Below are 19,646 nucleotides of genomic sequence, written 5' to 3'. Positions count from 1 at the left end.
GGCGGGTTGAAGAAAACAGTGTGCAAATAATGCCTACAAGGTCAACGTATACACTACTACAGCGGTGGATACGGATTACGTAAAATATATGAATGCAGCTTGAAAAAAAGTAACTCAAGTGGTTTTTCTAGAGACGATAATATTATCAATATTTAGACAAAATGTGAACAAGCTCACACAGCTAGATGGCGGGTTAAAGAAAACAGTGTGCAAATAATGCCTACAAGGTCAACGTATACACTACTACAGCGGTGGATACGGATTACGTAAAATATATTATGGCTGCTTGAAAAAAGTCACTCCGGTGTTTTTTCTGGAGACGGTAATATTATGGATATTTAGACAGAATGTGAACAAGGTCACACAGCTAGATGGCGGGTTGAAGAAAACAGTGTGCAAATAATGCCTACAAGGTCAACGTATACACTACTACAGCGGTGGATACGGATTACGTAAAATATATTATGGCTGCTTGAAAAAAGTCACTCCGGTGTTTTTTCTGGAGACGGTAATATTATGGATATTTAGACAGAATGTGAACAAGGTCACACAGCTAGATGGCGGGTTGAAGAAAACAGTGTGCAAATAATGCCTACAAGGTCAACGTATACACTACTACAGCGGTGGATACGGATTACGTAAAATATATTATGGCTGCTTGAAAAAAGTCACTCCGGTGTTTTTTCTGGAGACGGTAATATTATGGATATTTAGACAAAATGTGAACAAGGTCACACAGCTAGATGGCGGGTTGAAGAAAACAGTGTGCAAATAATGCCTACAAGGTCAACGTATACACTACTACAGCGGTGGATACGGATTACGTAAAATATATTATGGCTGCTTGAAAAAAGTCACTCCGGTGTTTTTTCTGGAGACGGTAATATTATGGATATTTAGACAGAATGTGAACAAGGTCACACAGCTAGATGGCGGGTTGAAGAAAACAGTGTGCAAATAATGCCTACAAGGTCAACGTATACACTACTACAGCGGTGGATACGGATTACGTAAAATATATGAATGCTGCTTGAAAAAAAGTAACTCAAGTGGTTTTTCTAGAGACGATAATATTATCAATATTTAGACAAAATGTGAACAAGCTCACACAGCTAGATGGCGGGTTGAAGAAAACACTGTGCAAATAATGCCTACAAGGTCAACGTATACACTACTACAGCGGTGGATACGGATTACGTAAAATATATTATGGCTGCTTGAAAAAAGTCACTCCGGTGTTTTTTCTGGAGACGGTAATATTATGGATATTTAGACAGAATGTGAACAAGGTGACACAGCTAGATGGCGGGTTGAAGAAAACAGTGTGCAAATAATGCCTACAGGGCAAATAATGCCTAAAAGGTCAACTTATACACTACTACAGCGGTAGTAAAATAAAAAAAGTAAAATAAAAAAAAATGAATATTAAAAAAAAAAAATTAAAGTTGGTGCTGCTGAACTACTAGGAGCAGCAGATTAGCACACCAGTCCCACTCCCCAACACTGCTAGACTAATAGCACTGGGCTCTTATAGTAGTAGTAGTAGTAGTAGTAAAACAACAAAAAAATAAATAAAAGCAGTCCTTACAAGGACTACTGTTATTGCAGCAGTCAGCAGATGAGATCAGAAGCAGGACAGCTGCCCACTGCAGCTACATACAGAGCACTGCAGTAGAAGGTAGATTACTAGCCAGCAAAGCTACCTAAGCTTAAATGTCCCTCAAACCCCTGCAGACTTCTGTCCCTCCAATAACAGAGCAGTATCAAAACGATTACTAGCCAGCAAACTTTCAACTGTCCCTGAAATCACTAACAGGCAGCAGCTCTCTCCCTACACTATCTCTTCAGCACACACAGGCAGAGTGAAAAAACGCTGCAGGGCTTCGGTTTTTATAGGGAAGGGGAGTGGTCCAGGGGAGAGCTTCCTGATTGGCTGCCATGTACCTGCTGGTCTGGGGTGAGAGGGCAAAAAAAAGCGCCAACAATGGCGAACCCAAAATGGCGAACGTCGCGCGACGTTCGCGAACTTCCGGCGAGCGCGAACACCCGATGTTCGCGCGAACAAGTTCGCCGGCGAACAGTTCGCGACATCTCTATTAGTGACATTTATATTCATTTCATTTCATGGATGTCTAATAGAAACTAACAACAAATCCTTTGTAAGTATATCGTCAGTGACATCAGCTGCTTTTCTTGTGTGGCCCTTTTGTGTTACCTGGGGCTGCAAGTTTCAGCCTGTCTCTGTGTTTACAATAAAACTCAGTGACTGAATGGAATGGGAGTGAAGTTTTGGCTCTAGACAACCGCATGTTGTTAGATACTAGCATTAGTGCTGGCCACAATTTACAACAGAACACAGGTAAGTGCCACGGTCACCACTGATCAGATGTGGGGCCTTTTATTTATTTACCACCTTAAACTTTTTGAAGGTAATACTTTCAGAGCCATAAACTTGTATCTCCTGTATATATTCTGTTGCTATATGTTTTTCGAAGTCAGATATAGTTTTCTCTGCTGGACTGTAAACATTAAAATACTTATGCTGGCCATATTAACTGCCAAGTGCTTCCCATACTTGTGCCATGATGCCTGGACTATTCCACTGACAGGCATTGTCTTTAACATCAATTCATATTTACAGCCATGTCTTTAATAACACATCTATTTCAAGCTGAAGGGTACCAACATTTTCTACATTCCTGTTAGGACTGAGCATATATATAGGTATAAAGTGTTAAAAAGGTGGTTCACCTTTAAGTTAACATTTATTATGTTATAGAATTGCCAATTCTAAACAACTTTTCATATGATCTTCATAATTTATTGTTTATAGTTTTTAAATGATTTGCCTTCTTCTTCTGACTCTTTCCAGCTTTCAAACAAGGGTCACTGACCCCATCTAAAAATATGCTCTGTAAGGCTAACATTTATTGTTATAGCTCATTTCTGTTACTCATCTTTCTATTCACTGCTTCTCCTATTCATGTTTCAGTTTCTTATTCAAATCATGCATGGTTGCTAGGGTAATTTGGACCCTAGCAAAAAGATTGCTGAAATTGGAGAACTGCTGAACAAAAAGCTAAATAACGCAAATAAAAAAAAACAATTTCAAATTGTCTCAGAATATCACTCTCTATATCATACTAAGAGTTAACTCAAAGATGAACAACCCCTTAATGTAAACTCATGTACCCAGTCTTTGAGGCATTGCTATGCAAGGTATAGAGTGCAGAACTGGCACATTTCACCTGCTAAGCACAGGGCTACTTAGCACAAAGTGGCTTCTGCAATACAGATTATTGTTTAGAAGCACATTCGCCTGTGGGCATTCACAAAGGACCAGGATACAAAATGCAAAAAACATGGTGATGTCTGCCTCATTTTTGTACCAATTGTTTGTAAATTACTCCTATAATCTCTTCCTTTACGGTGTGCCTGATATAATTCTACCCCCGCCCTTCCAGTCAGTCTAGTACCAGTTAGATAATGAACCCAAAGATCTGATTTTTTTTTACCATGAGCAAGTAAATCAGCCCTATGGTGCTTACATTTAGCATTGGATGTTGGGGGAAATTAATAAGAAATGAATAATCTTAGATTTCCCCAGTTCAATATGTACTGGTCTTGGACAATGAAATTGTGGTATAAGAGAATGAAGGTAACAGTCTGACTCCAGTCTGTCTGTTTTTTTTATATGTACTGAATTATTATAGTTGCACTTATTTATGTCCAATAGGAGATCGGACTGAGGACAGCACAATCTCCCTGTATAGGAGCCCATTGGTAGCAGACATGGGGTCATTCCCCATTGTACTGCTTTGCATTTTACTCCTGTTCGTTCCATTGGTCAGAACACAAAGTAAGTAAGCTGCCTTCATCTTGGGCTAATCCCAAAATTTCTGCCAAGTTCATAGATCTAAGCCTTTTTTAAACATTTGTTCGTATCCATTTAGTAAATATGACATCTATTGGGTGGATTTTGGGAACTGTAATACAATATCTGGGAGGCCATAGGTTGCCTAACTATAAAATGGTGCTTTATGCCAAAATCTGGTTCCCATTGCTCTGCAGCCCTTTGTAAACAGGTGCAAGAAGAAAATTAGGTGACATCAAAATGCATAAACCTAGACAAATAATCATTTGGAAATATGAATGCAGATACAGTCACACAAGTTTATTTTGCTTGAGGGGAACACTGCAGATTACAAACTGGTCTTGTCACCTGTTAAATACTAGGGCTCATTTATAAACACTGGGCAAATTTGCACCAGAGCAGTAACCCATAGCAACCAATCAGTGAGTGGCTTTTTTCAGCCAGCTGCAGGTTGAGTAATGAAAGCAGACCTTTGATTGGTTGCCATGGGTTACTGCCCTGGAGCAAATTTACCCAGTGTTTATAAATGAGCCCCAGTCTTGATGTACTGCTGTCCACAAGTCAAATAAGCTTAAGTGCACATTGATACTGCGCGTGGAAGTGCAGTAACTCCACTCCAAGCAACTAGCTACATCACATGCAAAAACATTTAATGTAAAGCCCCAGCTTTACATTAAAGGTATGGGACATATTATCCAGAATGCTCAGGACCTAGAGTTTTCTGGATAATGGATCTTGCTGCAATTTGGCACTCCATGGCTTAATCTACTAAAAATCATTAAACCATGAAGTATACCTATAATAGGATTGTTTTGCCTCCAATAAGGATTACATCTACCTTAGTTTGAGTCTATGGGAGATAGCCTTCCCGTAATTCAGAGTTCTTTTAAATAACGGGTTTCCTGATAACAGGTTACTGTATATCCCTATATTTAATTACGATAGAAAAGTACATAAATCCAAGATCACAACAATAGGGAATTCTGTAATTTCTATGAAAATCTCAGATCCCAACAAATGGGAATGCTTTAATTTCCACAAATATCCCCTATCTCAATGATAAGGGTTCCCATGACAATATTGGTGAAGAGTGTGTAAGTCATCCAAACACAATATCAATAAAGAAACAAATGTATTATTTAACTTGTTTGTTTTTAGATTTTGTGGGCCTTCCCACTACAGTGACTCTGCCTCAGAGTTCACCCCAAGGGACCCTCGTTTACAAGTTCACCCTTGACAACTGTGGAAGCAACAACCCAACAGTAGCAATTAATTCAGTTAGCCCAAGCACCACTTTTTTCAACAACCCAACTTTGACCACTTCTGGTCTCTTAACATATGATCTACAGGTGAGTTTGTATAAAGAAGAGACCTCTAAGTTATTTTTGGTTAATTTCCAAGCATGTTGTATATTGTGAATGTTGTGCAGGTAGATGTGAGGGAGGTTGTGAAAGGTATAGGGTCATTTATGTGATGTAATTTACCCCTCGAGTGAATAGAACTGCTGTATTTTTTTTTTAAATATTTTTATTTTGTTTTACAATAAAGAAATAGAAGAAAATCAAGTTACAGTTGCTGTTCCTGTTTTCCATGAGTACTTCCATTCAGTATACAATATTTACAAAAAAAAATATCAATAAAGGCTGAGATGCAGATTACAAATATTGTTTGATAATAAGGAAAATAGAACGCCAATAGTAATAGTAAAGAAAAGAATAGACACAAGTGGAACAACATTAACCAAGAAAATTTATCCGTAAGGGGGTGCATACTCAGTTGAGAATGTGATCTCATAGGGATTTTGTTTTGGGGAAAAAAAGCAAACCTAGGGTTCTGTTCTTTTATTTTTCCTTATTTTATCCTATTGCCGATAAGTCTCTATATTGGATCCAGGGGTCCCAGATTTCATTACAGGAATGCAAGTCGCCTTTGGCAATTGAGGAGAGCCATTCCATGGCCAAGTAGTTATCTAGTCTGTTTTTTACTTCATATATGTCTAGTGATTTGGCTTTCCAGGCTTTTGCAATTGTCTGTTTGGCTGCTGTAAATATACGGCCTACTAGTTGCCAAACCCATTTGTTTCCAACCGCCACTCGCCCATGTAGCAAAGCTTTTAAGGGGGATTTCCTAAGAATAAGCCCTGTTACGCTTGTTATCATTATGTATATTCTGGTCCAAAACCTGATAGCTTTAGGGTATTGCCACCAAATATAAATAAATGAACCTGTCTGCCCACAACCCCTGAAGCATGTTGGTGAGGTGGAAGGGTACCATTTCGATAGCTTTTCGGGAACTAAATACCACCTAGTCATTACTTTTTGAGATGTTTCTTGTATTTAAATACTTGGGGAGCACTTAGTCATATCTCGCATCATGTCTAGCCAAGCATCCTCTTCCAAACATACATCCAGGTCCTGCTCCCATTGTCTGACAAAGATCAAATCTTTAATGGACAATTGGTGAATTAAGACTTCGTAAATTCTAGATATGGCACCTTTATATGGAAGGGAATGCAGGCATAAGCATTCAAAAATTGTAATTGTGGGTAAGTCCCGTAGCTTGTTCGCCGTAATAGAGAGAAAATAATGGCGTATTTGGGCATATCTAAATGATTCAGTAGTTGGCATGTGAAATTTCTCAGTTAGAGTTTGGTATGATATAAACTCATTGTCTTGGGTGAGCCTATATAGGATAAGAAGGTTATTTTCTTGCCACCACTATAAGGCTCCTCCCTCCCTACCTGGGGGGAAGCCAGGGTTGTTCAGTAAGGATAATGCTGGCCGATGGGAAGATACTATGGGGTATTTGTTAAAATTAGACTTACACACTTGTAGGTAATGGTTAACTGTGGGGGAATAGGTGGGGTCTGGGTAGGCCCAGATCCACATTAAATTACTGAGAAGGGTGCCCCCCACTGAACTTTGTTCTAACTGTGTCCAAAGAGGGAAAGTATTCTGGGTGTGCCATTCCACCATCTGAGCTAACTAGGCTGCTATATAGTAGGCCCTAAGGTTTGGAATTCCCAAGCCCCCTCTGTTCCTACTACGGTAGGCTATGCTTGCTTTCAGCCTAGATCGCTTACCACCCCACACAAACTTTAGACACTGATATTGCAGCTTAATTAGAATATTCGTCGGGGGGTTAACTGGAAGTGTTCGGAACAAATATAGCAAGTGGGGGGAAGATTGTCTTTTTTAGGGCATGCACTTTCCCTAGCCAGGACAGCTTTAAGGGTTCCCAAGAGAACTGCTCTTTTTATTCCCCAGGCCTGTTAGGGAAAAACTGCACTGGCCCTGCAAGTTTGAATCACAGCACTGCTATTCCATTTAACCTTGCTTACCCAGCTTCCCTAGACTTAGGTTTGCTCATGTGCCAGACTGGCCATCTGTGGATTCTGGCAAATGCCAGAGGGGCTTCTGTAAGATGCCATAGACAGTCCCTATTTATTGGGCTGGTGGGGGGCTGTTTGGATCTCGGTGTGAGCTGTTTGGGTCAACATACCTGAAATGGCAGGGCTTATTTTGATTCTCGGTCCAGACCTGTTCCCAGGGCCTATGCCATTTTTTCTTAACGAGAACACCAGCCTGGGGAACAAACCTGACGATTTTATGCATTGGTAGTGCCCAACATTCATATTCCATCTTCCAGTTCACCATTCAAACCACTGGTTATTTGCTAGGGCAGGGGTCCCCAACCTTTTTAAAGTAAAAACAATTGGGGAGCAACACAAGCATGAAAAAGTCCCTTGGGTTACCAAATAAGGGCTGTGATTGGCTATTTGGTAGCCCTTATGTGGACTGGCAGCCTACAGGAGGCTCTACTTGGCACTATACTTAGTTTTTATTTTTAACTAATGCTTGCTTCCAAGCCTGGAATTCAAAAATAAGCACCTGCTTGAGGACACTGAGAGCAACATCCAAGGGGTTGGAGAGCAACATGTTGCATATGAGCTACTGGTTGGGGATCACTATGCTAGAGTTAACAGTACAGTACAGTACAAATACCTGCTTGAAACACAGGCCCAAATTGGTTATAGTATTTTCTCATTCGTTGCATCCTATATTAAAAATATTTTTGCTGTAATGCAATGGCGTAACTAGGTATTACTGGGCCCCACAGAAAATTATTTTTCAGGCCCCCAAAAATGTCTAGTGGTTGACTTGTTTTATCATTGTTTATTGAAATTGTATATGAATTAGGGCCTCATGAGGCTCCTATACCTCCTGGGCCCCCTGCAGCCACAGGGTCTGCTTCCTCTGTAGTTACACCCCAGCTGTAATGTGTCTCAAGTATTTATGCAAAAGGATAATCAATCAGACCCCCTCAATATGGTTAGTATTTTCTTTATAAAAATGTGGGATGGAGATGTAAAGGAGGTGAGAATTGGTGTAGATTGTGACCTGGTGAGTCAGAAGTGGCTGGCAAGAATTGGGTTGACTCGTTGGTATAACTGGGTCAGACCAGAGGTGTAGCTACAAAATTACCTAAATTTACTGGCAACTACATTGCCATTAATTGTTATACTGTGTCCCTGAGATGACAGAATACAATTGATTTCTGTGTGAAGAAAATGTTTTGATCACTGGAGGACACATTATAGTACATCTCCATATAGTTTTCACAGGAATGGATTAGTCCAGAAGGTTTATACAAGAGCTCTGTTACTTCCTCTTTGGACAGATGAATGAGGTAGATGCTAGGAGCCTGGGTCTCAGGGCGCAGTGAAGAATTGAAAGAAGAAATGAAAGAATTAGTCGGTGTTAGCCTACGAATAGTTCACTGCAAGTGTGAGAGGCAGGCAAGACAGGTCGTATGGGAAGGTCCCAGAGGTGTCCATCAGTCACCAGGCAGTGATTAGTAGGCAGGGTATTGCCAAGGAAAATACTGGAAAGTGAATGAGTTGAGGTGACTGTCCAGGGTGGGTAAATAATGTGTGAGGGGAACATGAAGATGTATTGATGTCATCTGTAACCAGTAGTTATTCCATTCTCTTGTTTAGCAGTTCTCTACTGAAATTGCATTCACAATGACTTGTTTACTCAGGCCAGCTTCAGCAATCCCAAGATTCCTGTCAGAGTGGGCTCTCTTATATAACCTTCAGGACCAATCCATTCCTGTGAAAACTACAGGGAGACCCACTGTAATGCTCTTTCCTGTGATCACACTGTTTTCTCACACTGAATTCAGTCATCCCTCTCTCATCCTTTTCACATTTCACTGACTTTTCTGGTAAAATATGGGATAAACCAAAACCAGTATTAAAAATGAATGGCAATGTAAGTATCAGTAAACGTAGGCAGCTCTGTCGCCATGCCTCTGCTCCCTCCTGCATACCTCCCAACATATAATAAGAATAGGGACAAAAAAAGTTGCGGCATAATATTTTTTTGACCACTCCCATTTTTGTGGCCACATCCCCTAATTACCATGTTCATTTTACAAAATTTGGCAGGTTATGAAAGTCTGAACACATTTCTGTGTTTTTTTTTTTCAGTTAATACAGTTTTGTAAATGAAGGTGAATTGCCCTTTAAGCTGTGAGTCTCTTTTCCCAAGGGACCTGTTTATCTAAGGACAGAGAGGTGGAGATTCGGGAGACAAATCGCCTCTTCTTCGGCAACTAATCTCCCCGAACTGCCTTCCCGCCGGCTAGAATCTTAATCACCGGTGGGATGGCACTCGGATCACTTCAGCTTTCCGATGTTGCTTGAGGTTTCTTCTTTTTTTCCTCGGAAAACGAAGCACTCCGAGTGCCATCCCGCTGCCAGTTCATGGAGATTAGTCACCCGAAGAAGAGGCGATTTGTCGACAGGCGACTAATCTCCCTGAATCTCCACGTGTGTCTCTGCCCTTAATTGTTACAATTACTTATTTGATTATCTCAAAATTGTTACAAAAGTATCTTAGTTGCATCTGGGCTCTCTGCCAAAAGCCGTTTCAGTTAAGAAACTTTGTATTTTTTTCTGGCTGTTCAGTGCAGAGAAACGCGGGACTGTGGGTTGAACTGAAAACGGGACAGTTGGGAGGTACACTCCTGTAAACAAACAATTTTCCTCACACCAAATTCACAGCCATTCATTTTACAGAAATACCAGCCAAGTGACAGCCCTTATGCACACATTAAATGCCAGTACCAAAATGCTTTGTTTAGTAATGTAACTCCATATTCATAAAATATGAGAAACACCTGATGCATGGGCCCACATATGTAAAATTAGAAGTTACTAGATTAAGGTACAAGCACAATAAATTGTGTTTACCACATGTCTGTTACAGATCACTCTAAGCAGCACTGTGGACTTAAACGCATACAGCGTAAATCAGTATACACTGAACATCACAGCAACCTGTGGAAATGTCACAATTGACGGTCAGCTCTTTGTCAAAGTCAGCAGTACAAGCAATGTACCACAGTGTGTGCCAGGCTTTTCCAGTCAAGGTAAGAGTGACTCAAAACAACTTCCCCAAAGATGGGAGAATACAAAGAAACTTTCACAACCCTAAATGGTAATCTACATTTCTTGACAGATGTGTAACATCACTGTATACCTTCTAAACTGCAGGGCTCTCCCCCCTAGGAGCAGGTGGGATTAGGAGGAGCATGAATTGTTAATCCTCATTTGCAGGATGACTGTAATGATGATGTTTATTTCTCTTACCTTTTTATCACATAGCACACAAACGTCAAGGGACTTTTATACTGCTCAGTTATAAATTTGTAATGGGGGTGGAGTGCATATATTTTGCCTCCTCTACTTACATGGATTGCCTAATTGATACATTTAAAAACAAAAACAGAGAATGCGAATCATTAAAAATGTGTACGGTATGTTCTTCCCCTTACAGTCAGCCCACTAAGACTTCTTACTGACTTCTTTAAGGAACAGTAACACCAAAAAATTAAAGCGTTTTAAAGTAATAAAAATATCATATGCTGTTGCCCTGCACTGGTAAAACTGATGTGTTTGCTTCAGAAACACTACTATAGTTTATATAAACAGGCTGCTGTGTGGCAATGGCGGAAATTGAAAAAAGGCTATACGGCACAGGTTAAATAATGGATAACAGATAACACCATTATGTGTAACTGTGCAACCTGAGCCTTTTCTCATTTGAATGGCTGCCCCATGGCTACACAGCAGCTTATTTATATAAACACTAACGGCAGGGCAACACTACATTATATTTTTATTACTTTAAAACACTTTAATTTTTTGATGTTATTGTTCCTTTAACTAGCTATTTGAATAAGGCTACTTATGGCATTACATACACACATCACGGTGAATATGTGATTGGTCAGATGTTATGGCAAGTGGATGCTTATGCATTTGGATGGGCATATTAGATCACTCTTAGGAGCTGTGGGGTAAATAGGCCCATACAAACCAAGTGATGAGAGAAAGAGCTGGCAACGAATAAAACGTTGAAACTCTCACCAAGTAGAAAATGCAGTCCAGATGCACCTGCCCCAAACTCTCAACATAGTGATTGGTAAAACCATGCTCAATAGCATAATAGGCAAATGGGCACTCCAAAGGATCCCACAAAGGGTCACAAAAATAAAAGTAAAATATTTTATTTATTTATTTTAAAGTTCATCTCTTTCCACCCTATGCGTTTCATGTCCCATGTACATGTAATCATCAACTGTGATTAAATAGGCCGTATTGTAATTTAGCAGGTAATCGAGGAACAATCTTCCAAACAGATGTGTAAAAGAAAACGTTCTTTATTAGGTATTCACGGCATCGCTTTACAGTTAATTAACCCTCGATATTCGACTGCAGAATTGAAATCCTTAGACTTCGAATATTGGAGTCGAAGGATTTAGCGCTATTCCTACGATCGAAGGATCGAAGGAATAATCGTTCAATCGAACGATTAAATCCTTCGAATCGAACGATTCAAAGGATTTGAATCCATCAATCGAACGATTTTCCTTCGATCAGAAAATTGTTAGGAAGCCTATGGGGACCTTTCCCATAGGCTAACATTGGCCCCGGTAGGTTTTAGGTGGCGAACTAGGGGGTAAAGTATTTTTTAAAGAGACAGTACTTCGACTATCAAATGGTCAAATAGTCAAACGATTTTTACTACGAATCATTCGATTCGAAGTCGAAGTCGAAGTCGTAGGTCGAAGTAGCCTATTCGATGGTCGAAGTAGCCATATTCGACCATTCGAAATTCTAAGTATTTTTTCTTCTAATCCTTCACTCGAGCTAAGTAAATGGGCCCCGTAATCGTAGATAAACATCCAATCATTACACAGAATATTTAAAGGAACAACCACCAATGAACACTCATTAAATTGCCAAGGTAGAAGCTACCAGTGGTAAGGACCACGTGTGTTACATTGTTAATCTGAGCTCCAGGTGCCATATTGGTGCTCTCAAAGACAGAGGGAAATACAAAACTTCCAAAACTTTATATATATATATATATATATAAGCACAATTTGAACAAAAACTTATTACAAATCAAAAAGCAGGTAACATCACATTTATTATTCATACCTGAGGGAAATCTAGTGACTAAAGTATAGATGCATTTTGTTTCTAAATGGAGCAGTTTCTTTGTTACATCTCACCCTCCTTGAGGGAGAGAAATGCTCTCTCAATTCCAGAGATGCTGAAGCACTCCAGGTTATTGTTGCAGCATATGTGGAAATGTCTGGCTACATTTGTCTCTATGTTGTTTTTAATGTTATTAATCTGTTCACGCGAAAATGTTATATGATTCATCATACTGAATTAAGAAACTTTCTAAATACAATCAATTAAATATTCTGCATCGTTTTGGAAATAATTAAGTTTATCTTCATTAAGATTCTCTTCATTATGGGGCAGATTTACTATGGGTCGAATATCGAGGGTTAATTAACCCTCGATATTCGACCAGGAACTAAAATCGTTCGACTTCGAATATCGAAGTCGAACGATTTAGCGCTAATACTTCGATCGAACGATCAAAGGATTATTCGTTCGATCGAACGATTAAATCCTTCGAATCGAACGATTCGAAGGATTTTAATCGTTCGATCGAACGAATATCCTTCGATCAAAAAAACATAGGCAAGCCTATGGGGACATTCCCCATAGGCTAACATTGAGTTCGGTAGCTTTTAGCTGCCGAACTAGGGGGTCGAAGTTTTTCTTAAAGAGACAGTACTTAGATTATCGAACGATCGAATAGTCGAACGATTTTTAGTTCGAATCGTTCGATTCGTAGTCGAAGTCGTAGTCGAAGGTCGAACTAGCCCATTCGATGGTCGAAGTAGCCAAAAAAACACTTCGAAATTCGAAGTTTTTTTTATTCGAATCCTTCACTCGAGCTTTGTAAATGTGCCCCTATGTCTTCTTGCAACAATTAGCTGTCAGATATTAATTGACAGTTATAGCCAATATATCTTATAGGGGGTGTCCTTTCCTAGCAGATGAATTAGAGATCACTCAAATAACTGATTCCAGTACAAACAAAATCTAACAAAATAACTGCCTTTTGCACAAATCCTGCATGTAGAGAGACATGATGTCTGGTGATTTTAATAGAGAGAGCTTAGATACATCTTCTAGGCAAAAGGAGCCCCCCCCATAAGATATATTGGATCTGTCAATGATTATCTGACACCCAACTCTTCATGCAGAGAGAATGAAGAGACACAGATGCTGACAGAGGACTAGTGAAGATAAACAGTACAGATTTTAACTGATTACATTTAGAAAACTTCTTATTTCAGTATGCTGAAGCTTATATTAAATTTTCATTTTTGCTATAGTTCCCCTTTAAGAACACACAAGAAACTAACCCAACTGTACTCTGAGTGAGCATTACCAGCTTTGTAGACCTCTTTTATTTATTTACTGTGTTTTTCCCACACAGCTGGAGATACAGTACAGGTCTACTCAAATATCCCTGCTTCCAGCGTCATTTACACAGTGGTATTGCGTCAGCCTAACAATGCTCCAATAACAGTGAGTTTGCAATACTTTTTCATTTTCAGTGGTTAATTAACACATTGTGGGGCCCCTAGGATATTTTAGGGGCTCTCTTCAGAACCTTGGAAACCCTTTGTTTTTAGGCACAGACACACTAGGAACCTTACTCATACTTTGTAAAGGAATATATACAAATATTAACTTTAAGCTGATTTAAGATGGCTCCTGTTGACCTGCCTGATTAATATCTGACTTACAATCAGCCAGATATCTATGCAAATTTTAACATTCAGTATGGCAAGGGCTACACCAGCGAATTGATGGGGTCTTCAGTAGGGATGCACCGAATCCAGGATTAGGTTCGGGATTCGGCCAAGATTTGGCCTTTTTCAGCAGGAATCGAATTCGGCCAAATCCTTGTGCCTGGCCAAACCGAATCCTAATTTGTATATGCAAATTGTGGGGAGGGTGGGATTTCATGTGACTTTTTATTACAAAACAAGGAAGTAAACCAATTTTTTACCACTTTTTCCTTTCCCGACTATAATTTGCATATCCAAATTAGGATTCGGATTCAGTATTTGGCCGAATCTTCCAAGATGGATTTGGGGATTCAAAATCTTAAAAATCAATCCCCTAACATGTATATAAGAATGATGCAGCCTAATATCTACCGGTGTATGCTGCATCAGCTGTCTGATTGTTTGGGTTGCCTACTGGAATGATTGGAAAAATAGAAAGTTGAATTTATTCAGCCTGTAGGTCAATCTTTTGGCTAGTGTAGGGTTTTCGATGATTTGCTAAGCACAAACTTTCCCCTTGTGTATGCATTCTTTGTACTTGGGGTAACGCGTTCACTACATTTAATATTTAGTATCAATATTAAATGAAATGTAAAAGGAAAAATCCCAGACATTCACACATGCATGAATACAAAAATAAACTATACCTAGCTTGCACAAGCCACCTGCACTGCTGGACCAGCCCACCAGGTAACCAGGAAAACTCCCAGTGGGCCCTCCTGCTTTTAACAATTTGGCATCTTTCATGGTAATTGGCTATTCCTGTATGGGAACATAGAGGAGAAGGAAATAGAAGGGCAGATTATAGTATTATAACCCTAATTTGGTTACTGTCTCTTTAAATAGCAATTGACCCTTGGCAATGCTTGCTTATGAAAAGTACTGGGAACTGGGATTTACAGCACAATGCCTCCACCTAGGGAACACTGAGGAGCACACCTCAGGGGGTTTCAACTAGGAAAAATAAAGCACAGTTTGCAGTAAAACAAATTTAAACTTTATGTAAAACTGTCTGCAATGACTGTAAATGCAAATCACACAATATCACTTTACTCTGGGGGACCTGTGTGGACTATCAACCCCTCGTACAGTCTCTCATTGCCACAGTCCCACACTCCACACCGGGTGGATAAATGTAGAATGTCCCCAGGTAGCGCTAGCTGCCCTAAGGTACCTTTCCCTTTGAAAGTAGTAGCCGCAACCATGTGGTAGCTTCAGGAGCAAGACCTGTCCTCACCCTGGGGAAACATACAGTGGCCAAAGTACCCACAGGCAGGAGATAGAAACTGGCTCTCCCTGATGCTCAAATACTTTCTCAAAGCAGAGCAAAACGCAGCCCTTTCTTTAGCCTTCTCCCTAGAAAATCCTTTCAAGCAGCACTGTCATACTCCAACGATCTGGTTCTCTCTGGCTGCTGCAACAGGGATCCCTTTATAAGCTCTGTGGAAACCCTGTACATTTGGCTCAAAAGTCAGACACTCCCCCTCTCCCAGGGATGTACTTAGGCACCCAGCCAATCGGATGTCTCTCCAGCCTGTAACCGGGTTGGATGATGTCACAGACAGAAAAATAGGTGAAGAATTCGTCTGATCCCCTACAGTATGTAAATAAAAGAGACTAGGAGAATAAAAAGATTAAGCGAGGAGAAAAGTAAAAATAGCTTGGAGAGTGGGACTAAAGACTGAGATCTTCTGGTGGGCCCCTGGCATCCCAGTCTAACACTGGCCATGATAAATATATTAATTGTGACCATATTTTCATATTCTATAAACTCACTCTCTCCCTTCTCCATGAAGTACACCATTACACAGCCTGTTTCTTCAGTTTTCACAATTTCAAGCAATGGAGAAGTGATGGTTCCAGCTGCTGGATTTACCAATGTATTAAAAGTGAGTATAGGTACCTGTGCTTGTTGGTGCTACTCTTTTATGTTACTGCAAAAATTAAATAAAGCACTGTATGGGTAACAATTTCATACACTCACAATGGGATATTTTCAAACATAGATGCAGCTTGGCATTCTGTAAGATCACCAATTAGACCCTGCTGCAAACCTGGAGCTAGTCTTTATAACATATCTCAGGATAATATCTACTGAGCATCTGCTTGTAAATAGTAATATATATGGAAGTTTCCTAATATATGGGAGTTCCCCTGGGAGGGGGTGACATGCAGTATGTGGGACACAGGGGAATTAGGGTGACAATTAGGATAAATGACAATTTTACCCTCTTCTCCACCTTCCTTTTGTGTGACTTGTTACCATTCCAATGTCTCTTCTTTTCCCCATTCTTTCCCCCCTTATTTCTCAGATATTATTCAGATGCTTTCCCCAACATGTGCAGATAATATTTTCCTCTTTGATGATTTTTTGCTAAACAGAGCAAACAGTTACTACCTTCTCACTATCCCCTTTGATAAAACTAAACTTTATTGTTAACTTAATGTAAGCCCTCTGAGAGAAATGATAAGAAACACTGCATTATGATCTTGTCTCTTTAACAAACCTTTCTTCCGACATAGAAAATATTTACCTTATTCCAAGAGTAAAACTTTTATTTGCATTATTTAGATTTAATTTACATTCTAAAATAAAATTCTCAGTATTAATATCTCTTCCTGGTTCCCTGGCTTATTGTCTTATTTCACAGACCTATCAGCTGAAGATTCTAGTGGTAGACTCACTTGGAAACAATTGTACTGGCACCTTGAATGTGAATGTGCTACCTGTCACTACCACCTCCATCAATATCACGTAAGAATGATAAGAGAGATTGTGTGGTGGGAAGTTCATAGAAATAGTGGCACTACCTGGTACAGTATACCTGGTATTCAAAAAACTGTAAATGTTATTCTAAGGTTCCTTTCTACCTCTCAACAATGAATGTCAGGCAAAAGATCTCCTATCAAATGCATAAAAATCAATATTTTCCTACGCCATTTATTCCCTTAATTGTGGGTTTAGCTTGGTGCAGTGGATGGAGAGCTCAGCCAAAAAGAAAAACTATAGTAGGGCGATTGTTACAAAAAATGTCTTCATGTATATTTAACATTGGTAAACCCTAAGTAGCACCTACCCAAATGTTGAATCTAAAAAGTCTAACTTTTGCTGCATGGCCAGAGCTGTCAAGGATTAGTTTCTGGTTTTGATTTTTTTTTTTCTAGATTTTTTTGCGCAATGTTATGTGTTATTCCCTTATTATCATATTCTTGCAATTAATCATCTGTGGATCTTATATCATCAAACTTTGTTAGGATGTGATTAGAACCAGAATATATAGGGTAGGTGATACATTTTACTGGCTAATTTAGCAGATTATAAAACGTGAGTTTTCAGGACTTCTTTTATACAATGCCTGAAGCAGGGACCTGAGTAGTCTCAAAAGTTCCTGATATGCCCACCAAAGGCACAGTGATATTGGGCTAATCCAGTCGTTTGGACCTAGGGCCAAACAATCAGATTACAATGACAGGAATAGGCCGATGCGGTCCTTGATCAGAGAAAAAAAATTAAACTTGCCCGATCGATATCTGCCAGATTTTTGGACAGATTTTGGTTGTGGGGGTCCTCGGAAGGCCCCATACACTGGTTGATAAACTGCCAAATTGGTCTAAAAGACCCAAATCAGCAGCTTAAATCTGCCACCTTTAGTTGTCCTCAAGCATCTATACCGAATCCTCAGTAAGAGTGTAGGCATGCTGTAATGCTATAATTACCAGGCAAACATGTGGATACTATGACACTATAGTGTGCTAATGAAATATGATAAAGGATATTTCTGCTTTAAACCAACTTCCCCTGGCATCCCTACTAATAAATTTATTTTATAATGGATTGAACTTTTCACCCATTAAGTATTGTATATCCTATGTATTAACAGTGATAGAAAGGGATTTTGGGATATGAAGGTCATTCTTTCATCCAAAGTGACTCAAAATAGCCGTGGGATATAGGTACAAGAAATCAATTAGTAACCAGCTATGGCATTAGGATGCTGTCCTTTCTGCTTCAGAATGTCTTTGAGATAAAATCTAGAAAGAATCCAAGGGTCACATGGCTTTTTTCTATTTCTCAGGAATGATTCAAGATTGCTGGCACTGTGTTTAAACATCTTCTTTACAATCTAGGATGGCATCAAAAGCAGTTACCATCACAGAGAATGGAGGCCCAAATTATTTTGTCACAATTCTACAGGCTCAAGGCTCAAGTAATATTGTATATGAGATGATAACGCCCACCACTGCCTATTACATTCAACCAGGTACCATCAATATGTAACTGATTTATGAAATTTGCATTTTTACAAGTCTAACATATACAACATTGCACATCTCTACTCTGTAGGCACAGGGACGATCCGGACCTCTTATAACCTGGATCTGGAGAAGACACCAGGGTTGGCCTTCACCTCTCTGCAAGTGAGGGCTTATGACATGTACCAACGCAGCTACAGTGCCACTGCTACTGTGAATATCACTGTGCTGGATGTCAATGACATAGCTCCTTCATGCAGCCCAGCCGTATTTACGTAAGAACATTTTCAAAATATGCAGTTTGCTCTTCAACTGGCCCCCTTATAAGAGTCTTGCCTGTACCCTCATGATGGCAGACCTGGCTGTAATTGTGGAATCGAACAAAGCTCACTCTCAATATATATCTCAAAAGGATTCCCTGCAGCTAACCCTATAAGAAAACAAAGCAAAAAGCCTCTCACTCAGCACCCAGTGCTTTTTTACTCACAATTTAGTATTGGTTGCCCTTAGGCATTTTAACTGCTGTCCACATTTCATTCATAAAAAAACATTTTATTAACAAAAGAAAAACATCTCGCCAAAATAACACATATATCAAGTTCATAGTAAATTTGTTTTATAATTTTCAAATCTGAACAACCTATGAATAAAAACAAACACAAGCTAGCTAGTACAAGCACTGGGTGCTAAGTGAGAGCCCTTTGTTTTTGGTTGTTCTTTAAACCTTTAACTGCTTTGTTTTACTAAGTATTGGAAGGCCTACAGCACACCCCCAATAATACGGGTATAGTGCATACACATACGGGTATAGCTTGCGTGGTCCAATAATTAATAAGTAACCCTAGGTTGCTTCATTCACTGATATCTCTATTCCCTAATCCTGCTGCTGGGTGCTCATTAAAATATTTATAGTTCAGCAATTCCTAATTTTTGACAGTGAACCCCCTGGGACTCCCATCGCATGATGGAAAGTAGCAGTAAGTGGTGCAATGAATTATGAGGGCAGGTAGTGGGTGGGCACAGTGCGAATGGTTTCCAGGGAAGGTGCTGATGTCATTGGTTACAAAATTCTGCCAATGAAAAGATTTTAAAAAACTAATTTCCGGAGCACAGAAGTAGGTGTTTACAAGGTATTTACAAGGTATTTACATTCCCAAAGGACATAGTTTTTAATACCATTTAGCTCTTAGCAAGGTACAGAACAGTTACATCAATATTAATACTTAGGATTGAGATCTTGTATGAACAGCTGTATATTTAGACTGGACCCTGGTCCCTG

The 19,646-nt window shown here is 39.5% G+C and overlaps 1 protein-coding gene across 1 annotated transcript in view; it reads left to right on the top strand.

Annotated features, from left to right (window-relative positions):
• Positions 1-2,277: 2,277 nt before the first annotated feature.
• Positions 2,278-19,646, top strand: part of cdhr4.L (cadherin related family member 4 L homeolog) — a 34,522-nt gene continuing 17,153 nt past the window's right edge. Inside the window, exons 1-9 of the mRNA XM_018258950.2 lie at positions 2,278-2,359; positions 3,737-3,859; positions 5,033-5,223; positions 10,150-10,312; positions 13,756-13,847; positions 15,910-16,002; positions 16,765-16,868; positions 18,242-18,375; positions 18,459-18,642. Coding sequence (XP_018114439.1) covers positions 2,308-2,359; positions 3,737-3,859; positions 5,033-5,223; positions 10,150-10,312; positions 13,756-13,847; positions 15,910-16,002; positions 16,765-16,868; positions 18,242-18,375; positions 18,459-18,642 — 1,136 coding nt within the window. The 5' untranslated portion in view covers positions 2,278-2,307. The remainder of the gene's footprint in view (positions 2,360-3,736; positions 3,860-5,032; positions 5,224-10,149; positions 10,313-13,755; positions 13,848-15,909; positions 16,003-16,764; positions 16,869-18,241; positions 18,376-18,458; positions 18,643-19,646) is intronic.

This window comes from Xenopus laevis, chromosome 4L (assembly GCF_017654675.1).
Source record: "Xenopus laevis strain J_2021 chromosome 4L, Xenopus_laevis_v10.1, whole genome shotgun sequence".
Lineage (NCBI taxonomy): Eukaryota > Metazoa > Chordata > Amphibia > Anura > Pipidae > Xenopus > Xenopus laevis.
Note: the sequence above shows the minus strand (reverse complement) of the source record. Positions and strands in the feature narration are given on the sequence as shown.